This window comes from Parambassis ranga, chromosome 21 (assembly GCF_900634625.1).
Source record: "Parambassis ranga chromosome 21, fParRan2.1, whole genome shotgun sequence".
Classification (NCBI taxonomy): domain Eukaryota; kingdom Metazoa; phylum Chordata; class Actinopteri; family Ambassidae; genus Parambassis; species Parambassis ranga.
In genome coordinates this window covers 10143684-10160355 of record NC_041041.1, presented here as the reverse complement: position 1 = coordinate 10160355, position 16672 = coordinate 10143684, and the positions used below count along the sequence as shown (strand labels likewise).

At 41.3% G+C, this 16672-nt stretch overlaps 1 protein-coding gene and 1 long non-coding RNA gene across 2 annotated transcripts; one reads left to right on the top strand and one right to left on the bottom strand.

Moving 5' to 3' along the window:
• Positions 1-2930: 2930 nt before the first annotated feature.
• On the bottom strand, positions 2931-4258 carry LOC114426463 (NAD(P)H dehydrogenase [quinone] 1-like). The gene is made up of 6 exons (XM_028393887.1): positions 4166-4258; positions 3911-4075; positions 3709-3839; positions 3516-3629; positions 3351-3452; positions 2931-3263 (listed from the first exon to the last, which is right to left on the bottom strand). Exons 1-6 carry the CDS (start codon positions 4167-4169, stop codon positions 2964-2966), a joined length of 816 nt encoding a protein of 271 aa, XP_028249688.1. The 5' UTR covers positions 4170-4258; the 3' UTR covers positions 2931-2963.
• Positions 4259-12218: 7960 nt separating this feature from the next.
• On the top strand, positions 12219-15342 carry LOC114426611 (uncharacterized). The gene is made up of 3 exons (XR_003669366.1): positions 12219-13287; positions 14141-14267; positions 15225-15342. It is a non-coding gene; the product is annotated as an uncharacterized LOC114426611 (long non-coding RNA).
• The last annotated feature ends 1330 nt before the right edge of the window (positions 15343-16672 follow it).

The window sequence follows — 16672 nt, the reverse complement described above, 5'->3', positions numbered from 1 at the left end:
AAAGACTGGAAACAACCTGGCTCTGTGTTTAAAGGAAACAAAATCTGCACCACTAAAGCTCATTAACATGTTATATCTCCTTTGTTTAATCTGTGGGAACTTTTGCAGGGCAACCAGCGGAAACTCCAGGAAGTTGCTCACTCCTAAGCTGAGAAACAATCCAACACACAGTCTCCACAACAACAGATGCACTGTAGTGTTCAGTCTTTCCACATTAAAGATATGAAAATGAGCAAGCCAGGTTTTCACCTGTGTCTGACCATTGTGCTATGCTAAGCTAACTATAGCTTCTGCAAGCAGACATGTATCATTTCACTGTTCTCATCTAAAATTGCTTTTTTTTTTTCGGACTCCTTAAATAAAGCTTTTTTTCCATTTACCTCAGAAGCTGGAAGCTGCTTGGACCTTGTACAAACCACGTTGGAAAATCAAGTTTCGTTGTAAACCATTGCTGACGTAGTGTTGCATTATGTGGTATGTTGTGCATCAACACTATAGCTACAAATAAACATTGAACAACACTCTGTGTACGACCGATTTAATGAGGCGCATTTGAAGCGCCCATCTTGGATTTTGAGGTCAGGGGTTCTGAGGTTCTTTCAACATTTAGAAACCTGAGATTTAGGGGTGTTTTGCTGAGTACAAACACAACACAGTGACCAGCGTAATTAATAAGTAGCATTTAACATGTTGGTAAATAATTTTACATGGAAAACATGCTTATAAATGTCACCTTTTCGTCCAAAACAACAACTAACAACCAGGAGAGGTGTTTACCAGCATCACTTGCCGCTGTCGTCACACCTAAAACATGCTTGTAACCGGTTGTATTTGTTTTTCTCACAGGATGCTGATTAGTCCAGACCACCTGTGGCTTCCGTCACAAGCTCGCACTGCAGCTTGAAGACGGATTTTGTGCAGTTTTCTGATCTCACAAATCTCGCGAGAATCCAGCTGCTTCTCAAGGTAAGGTCGTTTATGGGCTTAAAAATAATATGTCAAATACATGTGTGTATTTGTAGCTTTCAGTAAAGCAGGAGTGTTTTTCCGGACACTCTTTTCCATGTCTGGTATAAGACGGTGCCCACTTCCTCCCATTGAAGCAGCCAAAAATGGCCTGGGTGGGAGAACTGGGACTGACAATGGCAGAGCAGGATGGACACCAGATTGGACTGCGTGGTACCACTCTTACATACATAAACACTTTATGCTCACAAACCCGGCTATTCAAAGTGCAGCACTGTGGGTTTTCTATATGGGACAATCATTCCTACAGAAGGAGCATTCCTCTGTATTTTCTAGTAAGACTAATGTGCTGATGCAGCTTTGGTGTATTTTAATTACAGGGGTGTAATGATTCACACATTTTCAACTCTTTACTCTCACGACATCTTTCAACCACACTGTCATCTACAACACTTTTAATGTGGCGCAAAGCATAGCTAAGACATATGAGCACCATAATAAACAAATTTAATAATTCCTTTTTATTTGACAAGAGAGAAAGGAATTGATCCGAGAATGTTCTGGAGAGGGAGACAGGTGATTAAGGTTGGACTTGACTCAAGATAAACAAACACAAGGCGACCTTGTGAGACCTCAGCTGTGAAATATGCACACCGTCGAGTTCCTACATGTCACAGGCTGTGGTCTGGACACCAGAGTGCAAGGCCATTTCCTTAAGTGTGCCTCAACCCCCCCTCCATCCCCCACCTCTGTCTCATTTCCTCCATACCCAAACAAAAGCTGCTTCTCTGGGAAAAGTGCTCAGCCACTCGTCTTTCTTTAAAAAGCCTGCATGCAAGCAGACTCTTTACTTACTGTTTACCAGCTACGGAGCGCTCTGGTTTAAACCACATTGTAAGTGGAGCAAGTGGTCACAATGGACATTTACACAGCTCAACTAAACAGTCAAGTCAAACTGAATCTAATCCGCAAGAAACGAAGTGCAAGCTTCACAAGACGAGCAGTGTCCATCACTTCCCTTTGCTCTGTTGCTTGGACAGCAGCGGATTCCCCTGGTGGGTTCTCCCCTGTCAGACCCCCCCTTAAACGTGTGTTTCCAATGGACTTGAGGCTTCAGATGGAATCCTTTCTCCTCGTCAAAGGAGATCAGAGAAGAGAGGCTTCTCCACAGAGGCCCGGGAAGAGCTGGGTGTGTGCTTTATAACTGTATACAGCAGGATATCTTTCTGGGGATGGGACAAACAGGATATCAAAATATAAACCTGCAATAGTTTGTTTTGGCTATTTTGGTGCAGAACAAACATGATGTGAACACTAAAGAACCACTCACACAGCCTGTTCAAGAGGGAACTGCTGCATTACATCCTGCTCTGTGACAGGGACAGGTACATTTTTATGCACCTCTACAGCAGAAGAAGAAAAAGCACTGAGCCAAATCTGATTTACACAATGCTAGCATGTCCTCTGTAAGCACACACCGAGGGAGCATTACACCATGTTTACACAAAGGTGTCAAAGACAGGGCTACTGATGTATTCTCACCTTTTAAAGTGATGACAATCAGCAAACAATTGCATATCTCATGGTTGCATAGCAACAGAAGCATTCATTTGCAGATTTCAGGCAAGTTAAATTTGTATTAAGAAAGTGTGACTATGTGCAAAAAAGGGTAGAAAAGCAAAGCTCTCAGTACCTCCGAGTAAGGCCACTACCATTCACCAGCCGGGGATTTCTACAAAGTGTCTAGAAATTGTTGAATACTGAAAAAATAAAATTCAGTATTGGTTGAGCTATTGCATACAGGATTTTGTAGCAATCTGCAGCTAAAAATGAGACCTTGACCTGTGAGACTAATCAATGGTACCAATAGAACAATGCTAAGCTGTTTTGGGCAATTTGGTCTTGTAAAGGAGAGTTTACAATCCAGCTGATGAATTTCATACAAAACACTTTGAACACTCAAGTAAGAGTCAATAAAGCAGCTTTTATTTGCATAATCAGACTCCAGCTTTCATCTGGTTGTTAGGTGGCAGCGGTTTGCCCAGGTGGATCCCCACTGCCAGGCCAAACTGTTGGCTGGCATGTTTTTCATGGACTTCAGGTTTGAGCTGGAAACCCTTCTCCCCATCAAAACAGTCCATGGGAGTGAAGCCGAGCGGCTCTTCTCCCAGGAGGCCTTGCAGTCGTTTACGCCAGCCCTCCAGCATGGTCTTACGGGCATCAGGTGGAATGTAAGATGGAGCCCAGAAGATCTGAGGTGCCAGCACCTGGAAACCACAGTAGTGCAGGATGCCATTCTGCAGAAAAGAGAATCAATTTCAGTCATTTGTCATCATGTTTCTTCATTTAATTCCCCATTGAGTCAGTTTATTGTCAAACAGTACCTGTAGTGGCCACAGTGTAACATTCATGTCCCCATTGATGCCATTTGCACTGAACATGGACTCCTGAGACCCGGTGGTAAAGGACAGCATGGCCTTCTTGTCCTGATAGAGAAAGCCATTAAAAAAAAAGCAGTAGATAACAAAAACCTTGATTAAATCCCTTACCTTGAAGATTCCCTGGCTGTATCGCTTCTCCTTTGTGTAGGCATAGCCGAGTGTGAGCACACGGTCGATCCAGCCCTTCAGGATTGCAGGAAGGCTGAACCAGTACATGGGGAACTGAGAAAATGGAGTTTTAAAAAGTTTGTTAAGGGCTCTTTCCTTAAACCCAAACACATTAGTGCAATTAAGGCTCTACCTGAAAGATAATAAGGTCTGCCTCGGTGAGTTTACGCTGCTCCTCTGTGATGTCGGCAGACAGTTTCCCTTCCTCCAGTGCCATCTTCGTCTCCTCAGCATAACAGAAATGTTCTGAGTTTTTAACTTCTCCTGTATCAGAATAAACATGTTAAAGCCAAAAGAAATTCAACATTTGTTTCACCTTCTGAGATATTTCTCACCAGTAACATCATCAGCAGTAGCAGTGGCCTTAAACTTCATAGCATACAGATCGGACACTTCCACTGAGCAGCCCTGAGCTGTCAGAACCTCCACAGCTGCTTCTTTGGCTGCAGCGTTGAAGGAGCCGGCGCTCTGGTGGGCGTACACGATCAACACTTTCTTTGCTGCCAGACCGATAAACAAAAAAAAAATATATATCAGGAACATTTCAGTAACTATCAATTTAAACAACAACAGAACAACACAAAGCTCACCCATCAGGAGTCAGAGTATGGTCACCAATGAGAGATGAATGTTAGAAGTGGCTGTGTTGCCTCAGCTTTATACTCCCTCCCTGCTAACTCAGGTGCTGCCAGTCTGCAATCAAGCCAATCAATCAATCAGAAGGCCCTAAAGGACTGTCTGTCATGACTCTTCTCATGCATATCCTGAAGCATTTCTAAACATGAATGCAGTGTATGTACCAGCTCTGAAGATTTAAGCAGCTTTTGTTCTTACTTCAAGGCACTTTGTGTGTGTTTTCCTATTTGAGTCTTCCCAGAAAAAGTTCATGTTTGTCTGTGTTTTTCATGCAGTCACTGATGTGTGTATGTGTGACAGCATGCGTGTCTGTCTTTGTCTGTCTGCCTGCAAGATGTTTAAAAATTGTGTGCCACTCCTGATGTCTTCAAAGCCACATGAAGCAGATGCGGTTGAGTGATCCTCTCGCTCTACTGTTGCTGGTCTCCAGCTCTGTTTTCCTTTACATTACTTTCCTCTAAAGAAACAGTTGCCTGCGGTCGTGCCCACTCACGAATGTTGTCCTGTGAAAAAAAAAGAAAAAAAAAGAAAGAAAGAAAAAAGGCAGACATGAGCTGGCACACATCTGGTAGCATAAACAGTTCTATGCAGCCACTGTGAGGAGAGGAGGAGGAGGTGGAGGTGGAGGAGGAGGGAAATGAACAACTGCTACATATTAGTACATAGGAGCACATGCATGCAAGTGCACCACATGAATGAGACATATGGATATGCTTTGTCAGCTCTCCTCTCTCCTCCTGTTGTCCCCTTTTCTCTGTCTTATAGGGTATAGATTGAGCTTTAAAGATTGTCAAACAAGATTGTATGTCTTTGAGATTTTTTTGTTTCATTTCTGTTGTCTCACTTTTTTGGTCTTCACACTGAGCCTGTAGCTTCATTCTCTCTGTTGTGATGTATTAAGCTACAAAATCACAGACTGTTTTCATCCATCGTCAGACTTTCTGTGGTAGAGTTCCTCTACAAGGATGTACATTATACAGTTGTTGCGTAGGAGTTTACAAAGCTTGACACATATACAGAGTTACAGGTTAATTTCGTTTTGGTTTTTTTGATGGATGCTGGATAATAATATAAAAATGTGGCTTACAGTGCCATCATGTGGTAAAAGCCAGAACTGCTCCTGAAAGGTTGTATTCAGCAAACGTATACAGCAATTAGAAATTCTGCAACACAGTGGTGATTAAAAAGGAAGAAGAAGAGTTTAGTGATCAGGGGTCAAAGGACAAAGTTATTGTGACATCACAATGTCTTTAACCAATCTGATTAACATGATGAAAAGTTAAGTAAAAACAGTCAAATCTGGAATGTTCACTTGAGAAAGAGCAGAATAAAAACTGCTGTTCCAAGGTCAAAGGTCACAGGGATCGTTTGTCCATGATTACAGAGATTTACAGAGACAAAAAGGTAAAATTGAACATCTGTCGATACAGTCTATGGGCATTAACCAATATCTGGTAGAAACACAAATAAGTAAAACAAAGAAAACATCATGGTACAGACAGGGTCTCATACTTCATCCATCCAGCAGATCTGTAGGGGAAGTGAATTCCTTAGCTGATACATTTTTTAAAAAAACTTGAATCGTTTCTAAGCAAAGGCATCCTCAACTGTTATCAAGTGATGAAACAGCTGGAAATTTACAAATGACAGTCACCTCTCCTGACCCAATTTCATATGAAGTCACAGAGAAGTGAATAATGGAGTTCATGCTGCTGTCACTTTAAGTTCTGTGTGAGAAAGTGAAGAGTGAGAAAGGCTCATTCACACACAACAACAAACAAACAAACAAGCCTGTTTCTGTCATTTAATTTTAGAAACCTTTAGCATCAGTTCATTCATCCTCCTCAAACTTCTCTGACAGCTTTAAGGAGTCACACAGAGAAGTGGCTGATCATTAATACAAGACCTTATTGAACAGTTAATTCTCCTGTTTATTTAATTCCCCATAATGATGCATTGTACTATACGGTGGAGTAATGTTTTTAGTCAGTTTGCCCTTCTGTCTGTTCTCATATCGGTCCAATATATTAAACTCTCTGAGGCTCTGAGTTTCCTGACGACTGTGGATCTCAAACACACCACTTCTTGCAAGTACGTTTTTTTTTCCTCATATGTTTGATGCTGTCTGTAAACACGCTGATGTATTTTGAGGTATATTCAGCATGTCAGTGAGTGCTTACCTTCGTCTCACCCTGTTCTGTTCTCATCGGAACAATAAGTCAGTTATTGTGTGTTTTGTCAGCCAAGTAGGATTTCCTGAGCAAAGACCCCTGAAGGCAACATGCTGAAGAGATGTTCACTGAACTGTGACAGCATCTAGCAGGGAAACACTGAGTTGCGTTGTTAATAGAGGGGATGACAGACAAACCTTGCTCATATTTATCTGATGTTACAGAGCAGGCATGCACTGAGATAAGAGCCACATGCTTCTAGACCAAAAGCCTCTGAAGTGAAAGAGTCACTCTGTCTCCTCTGTCACACTGACATGTTGTGTTCCTCTCTTCCGTGCATAAATGTCCCTGAGGTGACAGTGTCCTGTGATTGTACTCACATCCTTGTTGCAATAACTAAAGTGGCTGTTTGTGTTTTAAGGTGATATATTTTTAAGTTATTCGTCAGTTATGTGCAGGGGCACTGGGAGGCACCAGAGCAGAGCATGAGGGAACATGAGGCTGTTTAAATTTGGCCTCATAACATGTGTGTGGTTTTTATGTTGTGATAATAACCACACATATTTTTGCAGATAACCTGTGAACATCAAGTAATTGTCATGATCATTGTTGTTTTGGTGTTTCTGTATTCTTTAGTTGTCTCTCTTTTTTCTGGTGTATTTAGGTTCTTGCTGTTTTCAGAGTCGTTGTCCTTGTATTTCCTGTTTTATTTTGAAAGTCTGGTCTTCCCTGTGTATTCCCATATGTTTTGCTTCCTCTTGTGTTTCTCTCCTTGTTGATTACCTGCCCTCCTTAAGTGTTTCACCCGTGTGTGTCTTATTATCCCTCATGTCTTGTTCTCCCCTCTGTCTGTGTCGCTTCTTACAGTGTACTTCTTGTTTCAAACCTCAGTCTCCTCAGAAAGGACACCAAATATGATTCTGGTAGCAGCTAAATCTAATTAATTAATTAATTATCTAATCTAATTATTTCTTAATTAAATAATTTCATGTGTTTTTGTTGTGTGTAATATGAACAGACAGGCTGTTAGCTGTGTTGTGTCTGGAACCGAATAAAAACCCGTCACAGTGTTTCAGTATTGGTTTGAATGATTTTAGTTTAGTACTTCTGATTTTTCTGTAAAAAGGGAAAAAAGATTATGAGTGCATAATGCTGATCATTTACAACAAGTCACATTGGCAGCTGTACCTTCTCCAGTAGTTTAATTTCTAATTTCAGCTTCTTAATCTGCAGGCTTTTTATTCTGCTGTCCAGCTTCAGGTTCTGTATGTGAAGAGCATTTACAGTGTCTGCTCCAGCCTAAAGGAGGGGATCAAGAAGGACACTGAAGCAACAGGCTAGATCTGACTTTTAGTCATACTGGTGTTGTTGATCACTCTGCATGATGAGGCCCATGATAAATAATGAACAAAGGACTTCTCTAAAGCAAAATAACTTTCATTGTAAATGCTGTTGGACTTAAAGGTGGGGGCCTCTGCGACTTCCTGTTTCTGTAAAAGTGCAGGATGTTTAATCACTATACATTTTTAAGGTGGCTTCAACAATCACATGTTCTTTTGAGTAAAATTAATTCACCCCCACATCCATCACAGGCAGCAGTGACACAGCCTCCTCTTCATTGGTTGTCTCCTGAAAATGATGTGACACATCAGACTGAAATAGAATAAACTCATAGCTACATGACATGATTTTTCTGACAGGCACCTCTGTGTGTGAAGGGACCGGGCTGAATGCAGGCGGCACCCCCAAACTACGGGTGTCTTCTTCCTCTGTGAATTAGAAGACTTTTTAAATGAGTGACTGTGTCTCTGCAAACAGAGGAAACATGTACACACAGAGAGTCTTCTTCTCCTTCTAAAGATCAGGACTTACCGGTAAGCACACCCTTCATCTGTCCTTCACTGCTGGCAGGCTCTTCCTCTCCACCCTCCTCCTCCTCTGCAGCCTGTGGTTCTGATGGGGAGAACAGCCCAGTGAGAGTGTGACACTCAGATCACTGTGATGCTTACAGAGATGAAACCAACCTTCAGAAAGCTCCTCGTGCAGCAGCTGTGTTGGCTCTGCACCTCTGCTTCTTTTACAGACGAGTGCCTGGGTTCTCAGGTGGCCACTCTGTGACCATTACAGGTGTATGTTACTTCCTGATGTAAATCATTGAACAAACAGAAGAGCAAAGCTTACCTCAAACCAAACCTGCAGAGGCCTGTCTTTATAGTAAATACTCGCTTTCCACTTTTTAAACGAGCCTTTCCCACCATGGCGCTCAAATTCTGGCGGTGTGAACCTGCGGCCCTCACACTCGCTGCACACACACTTGATGCACCTCTGACGTGAGTCTCCACATGATGCAGGGTCAAACAGAAGTCTATAAGTGTGTAACAGTTCATTCTTTGTTTTATAGAGGATTACATGTTCTCACCAATGTTCTGCAGATCCAGGATGCCCTCTTTGTCTCCACATTGAAGGCCATAGTCTACATGCACGGGCACACACACACACAGTTCATTTACTCTACAATATATCAGTCAGCTCTCCCGTGTGAAGCCACAGACTCACCATCTGGGTCCATCCTCAATATTTTTGGCGGTAATGTCATGATACACAGGAACACTGGTAGCCTATGGCAGGGGCACTGCTTGCCAACAGGCAAGTTAGGCAAATGCTTGGGGCCCCAGGCCAGAAGGGGGCTCCCAAGCACTGGCCAACTTTGAATCACCTAAGGCAGTGACAAGTTTGCAATGACAGTGGTTGGCTGGTGCAGACTGCTTAATGGGCCCCACCCCCACCTCTTACTCTGGCAGCCAGCACCACGCCTCTAAAGTAAACAAATAAGTAAGAAGCATTGTCAAAAGAGAGAGAAGTTAGCAGTCTGTCAGTGAAAAAGGAGAAAAGAAAGCAAGACAGTATATCACAGTGATATTGATTTAGCTCAGCCCAACTGTGTGCAAGTGGTTCTGTGTTGTTGAGTTTTCTATATATGTTGATACTGAAAACTGTATATTTGTATTGTGCTGTAGTTCTAATACAGACGAAAAATGCTTCTGTATTACTATGTTAGATCATATTTCTCCTGTTTAATGAAATAATAAATAATGAATAGTGAAAGCTAATTCATAGAACAGCTTGTTTGAAATAATTGGTAATTATTGTTTCTAAATTTGAAAACATAATGAAAAGCATTATTAGTTCTGGACAGGTGTCTGAGCCTCTCCTGATTCTAATATGAGATCTGTTCATTAGACCACCATGAAGCTGCAGGCTGCTGTCGCAGCTTGGAATTTCTTGTTAAAAGACACCTCTCAAAACAAATGAAAGGTGAAGAGGGGACCCAAACCCACTTTATACAGAGTGACTGATAAGTGGCCTACAGGAAACATGATTATTTTTAATAGCTCCCTCTACATGTACAAACTTAGTTCAGCATCCCTGCCTTAGCAGAGGTCAGCATGGTGCAGTTTTTTCACAGTGGAGAGAGCATCAGATCACCACCATGCATCTAACAAGCTACAATAATAGGTGTGTTAGGTCAGGTAAATAGGGCAGTCAGCGGTCTCAGACTTTCAAACTGGCTTCAGTCACAGGTTTACATTTCTTGTGTGTGTGTGTGTGTGTGTGTGTGTGTATATATAACTCACCTTCCTCAACCTGAGGCCACCCCCCATCACCCCTCAGCAGGCTGATGTAACCTTGTTGCAACAAAGCTGAAGGAAGACATTGTGATCCTGATGGCAGTGCAGATGGAGCATACTGATCAACATAACTTAACTCGATTTAGGCACCAAGAGCTGTCCATAACATGTTGTTCCTGTGGATTGTTTGACTGAAATCTTTTGTTTTTATAAGCCTTTCCAGGTTGATGTGCTTCTCTAACACCATTCTTTATGTCTTTCCCTCTTGGCAACACCTGAAAGCTCCAGAGCAGCACACTCCCTGCTGATGATTAATACATCAAGGATTGATGATCAGCAGCACCTGCTGCAGCTCACCAAATTAAGTGACAAACTGATGCTTCTTAATATGTTTTTACACAAACAAAACATAGAATTAAAGTAGGGGTACTAACTTTTCAACATGACTGTAACAAATGCACCTGCTGAAATGGGTTACAGTTACAGATAGTAAAAGTAACACATTTGATGTCATTTGTTTCATTTTGATTTAAACGACATTGATGGGTTGTCTTATTAAATATTAATGACAACCCCAGCACAGCAGTGAACATACAACACACAATCACTAATCAAATAAACAAATCTAACCAGGCTGAAGAGAGACAAAGTCAATAATCATCAAGCGCTTATTTAGAGGAATCAACTATTATTATGAGGGTCCAATCTCATCAGATGTCTGACCTTTCTTCCTGTGATGTGTCCAAGTCATTTCCCAATCGACAAACCAGGAATGATCACATCCCAGCTCAGAGAGAAGGATAATGATGTTAGCCAGATGCCAAAGCCCCCTCAATAACGGCCCACAGTCCCAACTGAGCCTTCACTGTGCCATTTCTGACAGCGTCTGAGAAAACATTCTCCACCACCGACACAGAGGTGCAGGCCCTTTGATGATTACAGTGATGATGTTAGTAATGATTAGCACTGACATTTTCCCACTAAGAGATTAGTGCAATCAAATACCAGAGCCACAATGGTGCACATGTAACCATAAACAACCCACAACTGTGTTCTCATGCAGCATGGAAACAGGCAAAGTTAAGGTTTTTAAAATTACTCATTTAAAATGAGTCAATATAATTATAATAATTCTTGTGCACTACATTGCATTACAGATATGCAGCTATTGTAAAATCCAAATGTTTTCTGAGTACACCTCGGGTGTCCATTGCAGTGAGGACCATCACTGCAATGTTTTGTCTCTACCACAGGTGAGGACATTACATGTTATCTTAGTCAAGGAAGAAGACAATCTGTAATTATGACAAGACTCAGATTAGGTCATTGTGGTTTGGCATGGGATCTTCAAAGGATTGAAGATGGTCTTTGCAAAGTCTGCAATAAATTCCATACTGTTGAGCATGTACTGATGGACTGCTGGATATATAAAGATCAGAGAGAGTGCAATTATTTTCTGTTCTATTAGACACTGGAATTAGCAGAATGTCACTGTGATGTATGCTAAATCCATCTGAAAACCAGCCACAGGTTGTGAAAGCAGTCTTGAATTTTATCACAGCAACAGGAGTTGTCTTTCTTTTGAAATGGATGTGCATACATCGTGTCATTACTAAACCTGACCTGTGAGAGGCAGCAATATGCCATGTGGCATCTAGTCTGCCGGAAATAAAGAAGAAGAAGAAGGAGTAGGAGGTGAGGAAATGAGATGCGGGAGCTTCACGGTGCCTGTGGGTTTGAACACGGCAGAATGAGTTTGTCCAAACTCCAGGGGGAAGCTGAAAAGCTTAAACTCTCACCTAAAGGTTAGTGTTGTCCTGAATGCAAGTCACGTTAGCCGCTAATGCTAACGCTAACGCTAATTAACGTTGCTTAATTGTTATCAGGTGTTAGCTTGTTAGCCATGTGCCATAAATGCTGGCCCGTTTGTGATTTTTGCACCATTGTATAATGCTGCATTTTAATGAAGTTGGCAAATAAAACTTGGAAGCTAATATAAATTGAAAAGGGTGACGCTATGGGGTACACAGCAGCAATAAAATGGAATTAAAACAGCATTAAAACAGCTGAGCATACAACAGCTTGGTTAATAAAGTCCCCAGGGTCCGTTTACATTTACATATTATTATTAATAGCATGGCAGAATAATTCGCTCGAAACTCTAACATTGAAAGTCAGTCTATGCATCGATTGCATCATACATTAGCCGCTAATGCTAAACGCTAAATGTTTGCTTAATTGTTTCAGGTGTTTGCTTGTCGTCTGATTTTAACACGTGTGTAAATGGTGGCCTGTTTCTGAATGTTGTACCCTTGTAAAATGCCATGTTTTAATTAAGTTGAAAAATGAAACTGTGGTGCACACAGCAGCATTAGAATAGCTGCTACAGGGCATCAGCAACGTGGTTAATAAAGTCTACAGGGTCCGTTTATATTTATGTAATTTTCCAGTTTTTGTCAAAATTGGGACTAACGCCATAACACTAACATTCTGCTTCACTAGTTAAGGAATAACATATGGTCTTTTATGCTACAGAGGCTAAAAAATGTGTAAACCCCAATGTGTTCTATAATAGACCAAACGGGTCCTGGTCACTAATTACAATCCTGCTAAATGACTAGATTTTCCTATGGAAGTGTTTGAAATGCCATATTCTGACTAAAAAATTACACAACCTTAAAAGTTTATGGGGCCAAAACCGCGCTCCTCTCCTCAGGAGCTGTGTGCTCAGTTGGTGCAGAAGTTTAATTTCAAGCCATTAAAGTGTGCATGCACTTTTTGGTTGACAATGATAGCTCCACATGAACCCACCTCACACACCCTCACATCCACATCGACTCAATTGCCACACACACCAGCTTTGATCAGTGTTGATGCAATCAAATGTATTCCTCCTAGGGAAAGCTTCTACAGGTAAGACCAAGTTTATATTTCTCTGCTTTTTGCATGGCTGCCATGTCAGCATGACTGTCAATCTGCCCACTTTGTGCTGTTCGTTTCTAAACTAAAATGAGTGCTGCATAATTGACGAATTTGATGCGATATTTCATTTTAAACATTTTTTTGACCAAGTGCTAGTGAAGGCATGCAGAAAAGACGGCTATAGAAAAAGGTTTGTAAATTTATTTTGTGATTGTCAAACTTTTTAAAATGTATTGACATAACTGGTAACTTGTGCATCTTTTGTGCCTGAGGTGTCAAAATCTTTTGGCCATGATGTCTGGATGCAGCAGTGATCTGTTGGAGTCATTCAGCTAGAGGAGGGTGTATTTACCGGTGAGCTAACATTTGCTAAATTAGCTGACATGCATGTAAGCCAGATAAACCTATCTGTTCCTCTCCCTTTTCTGTGTTTTTCAGACTCAGACCAGCACTGAGTGTGTGTTTCTTACTTTTTGCTTCTTTAAATAAGAAAAAGCTACATAAAATAAATGAAACACAAAAATGTGATGATGGGTTTATTGAATTGTGTAATAGTGTTTGCATGATATATGTTGGGTTTGTTACTACAAGAGGAAAAAGCAGCATGGTTCTAATTAAAACTGTTAAATGTTGAATTGATAAATACTAACATGTAGTTATTGCAAATAAAAGTGTGTGTCTGACATGTGAAAAATCAGTTTGACAAGGGTCAAATAAAAAATGTTTAATGGTGAATTGATTGAAAATACTAAATGGTTATTGCAAGTAAAAGGGCGTGTGTCTAAAAATCAATCTGTAGGCCACCAGAGAAGCAAACCTGTATTTTATCTACAAATGCCACAGGCTGCCTGCAGCTGGTTATAATGTGAACTCAAAGGGATTTAATCTGATGTGTTTACTGATGAAACGAGTGTTGGTGTAACAGCTGTCATCCATACAAACCTCCAGGAGGAAGAAGAGGCTGGACCAGAAATTTACATGGGTTTCTTTTCACAGAAGCTGTTGCCAGTGAGGAAGCAGATGTTGCCTTAACTACTGTATTAACTCTACCAAAGTGTTGGTTGGAAGCTGTTGAGCTTGACTTTGATGCTAAATGTTTATGTACTTATCCAGATATGTTAATGGCTTTCATTGATGCAGGTTCTTCAGGGAGGTGTCATTGTGGTTGTGTATATGATTATTATGGCTTTTGGATTTCAATTGTCAGGACCATGCTGACTTCCAGGATAACTGCTCAGTCACCCTCCTCACAACAATTGCTTCCTATGATTGAGGAACAGGGATCTGACCCATATGTGATAACTGTGAGGACTGCTAGCTGACCAGAATAAGAGGTAGTTGTTTGTATGATTATGGGATCTATGCTTGCTGTTCCATTTAAATCCTCAGGACAATCATGACTTCCAGGATAGCTGCTCCTGGCAAAGATTGCCTTCTATGACTGAGGACCAACAGCAGATTAGAGGAGGGACTTGATCAAGGCATTCTGCATGCCTTTAACTGGTCAAAATTTACGACTGCTAGTATCAGCTGGGGTGTACGCTGAACACTGCCCTTATCTATATGTTCTAAGAGGAAGAGGTGAATCTCACATTTGGATCCAGTGATGTGATGTGCAAGTTAAAGGCTTGCCACCACCATGAGGTCATCATTGGAACAACACAAGTGTAGATGAGATGTAGTGGTTTTCCCATAAATGACTTCTAAGGGCTTCTGGGGGATTTTCCCAACAAAAACTAATATTGGGTTTTTTGCCTTTACTTGCATGTGTTTATGCAGTTACAGCTTACAACACAAATGTATTCCATATTTTACAGTTCATCTGCTTTAGTGATATTTATTTCATCTATTCCTACTAAACATATAGTTCATTTCACATTAGCATTGAGACATTCAGATGCCTTGAAGGTGACAATATGTTAAGTGAATAAGGTAAGACTTTAATAGTTTACCAGTTGTTTAATTAATTATTGTCTAACATTTGAAGGAAAACATTCTCAAGAGTTCCAAGCAATGCTTCAGCTGCTGCATTTTCTTCAGGAAATGCTTTTTTTAGTTTAGATTTACACTCGGATGTTCCTTTGACCTAACCGCATCGCCGTGACGTAGAAGCCAGAAAATTTCACGTCAAATCAGTTTAACATCGACTGACTGCAAATCAGTTCAGCGGGAAATGCTCACGTGCCACCTGCTGCTGCTGTTAAAGGAGGGAGAGAGGCTGGTTGCTCGTAGAGTTTGTCGTCACTTGACTCTAGTTAATTTTATGGAGAGACGTCTTATTTTACGCACAGACGGCTGAGAGTGGACGGAAGACAGACAAAGAAGAGACGAAATGATGACTGCACGGATATTACAGCCTCGTTAAGAGGAGGACACCATGAAAGCTGATGGAGAGAGAACTTTATCACAGCTGTGATCGGATAATTATTTTATGTGCGAGGTAAGTTAGTCTGATGTTGGTGCCTGTGTTCATCATTCTCATCTTTTTACTAAATGTGATGAAATTAAAAAACAAATATAAAATAAGTCGTTTTTTTTCCCCCTCATCCAGCTACTTCTGATAAGAAACTGCAGCATAAATCGGTGGCGTCTATAGCGGGCAGAATGTGTTTTTTTTTCTGGTCTTTTGATTTTATTTATATTTTATTTATGGTTGTTTGTTTACCTGGTGTGGGTTCAGCACCTCGGACAGCGTCTGTCTGCAGTAACGTCACAGATCTGCCACTAAGAGGCAGCACAGCGTCTCACATCTGTCCAGTTAAAAAAGGAAACAAACTTTATATTAAATGAGCAGCGACTGTGATTATAATACTAAAAGCCGAGCCTTGAAAATGGCCTTGTGTTGCCACATGTTCCTCAGTTCCTGGTCATTAACATCTGGTTCCACCTTTGCTGCTTTTCTGCAGGCTTTTTATTGTGTGAGGATCTGAACCTGATGCTTAGTCCTGACCAGCAAGACCTCCCCTGGGGACACATGCACTCGGAGCCCCCTTTGGACCCTTTTACAGCGCAGTGTACCTCCACGCCGGCCGGTCCTGTGGATGCAGAGGGCAATAAGCCGCGCACCAGGGAGGAGAGAAGGCGCAGGAGGCGCGCCAACGCAAAGTATCGATCCGCTCATGCTACTAGAGAGCGAATCCGTGTGGTGGCCTTTAATGTGGCTTTTGCAGAACTGAGGAAACTTCTGCCAACGCTTCCACCAGATAAAAAGCTGTCCAAGATTGAAATCCTGCGGCTCGCCATTTGCTACATCTCTTACCTCAACCATGTGCTGGATGTTTAGGTCCAACCGGAGGAAGACTGAGGGAGGAAGACTGGGGGGTTTCACACCATCTGAGAATGTGCTCTTCAGCTGATTATTACATCACATTGATTTTTATCAGCTGCGTTTCTCCAATGATGGATGGACATATTGTGAAAGCTGCTAGTAGGCTGCTATGACATAAACATTACAGTTGCTGCCTTGTGTTATTCTGTAAAATATATTTATTACAGTTGCAAAACCCAGTTTTTTTTTCTCCAAAACTGCATTAAAAATCTAACTTCATGTTGAAAATAAACTGTAAGATGTAAAGCATATTATTGTCCCCTCTCATCTGATCACAGAATAGGAAATCTAGCACACAATAAAGCTCACATTTAACGTCCAGATATATATATTTTTCAAAATAATGGTCCCCGCTCCTTTAGACAGATGCAGCTGTGTTTAGTTATATTTTTGTTTTTGTGATTTTCTTAC

Bases quoted from the DNA above. Each gene is read 5' to 3' on its own strand.
- LOC114426463 (XM_028393887.1), bottom strand. The intron at 3,840-3,910 runs GTGAGAAATATC...ATTCTGATACAG, and splicing joins TACTGCTGATGATGTTACTG to GAGAAGTTAAAAACTCAGAA. The intron at 3,630-3,708 runs GTAGAGCCTTAA...CCATTTTCTCAG, and splicing joins CAGACCTTATTATCTTTCAG to TTCCCCATGTACTGGTTCAG.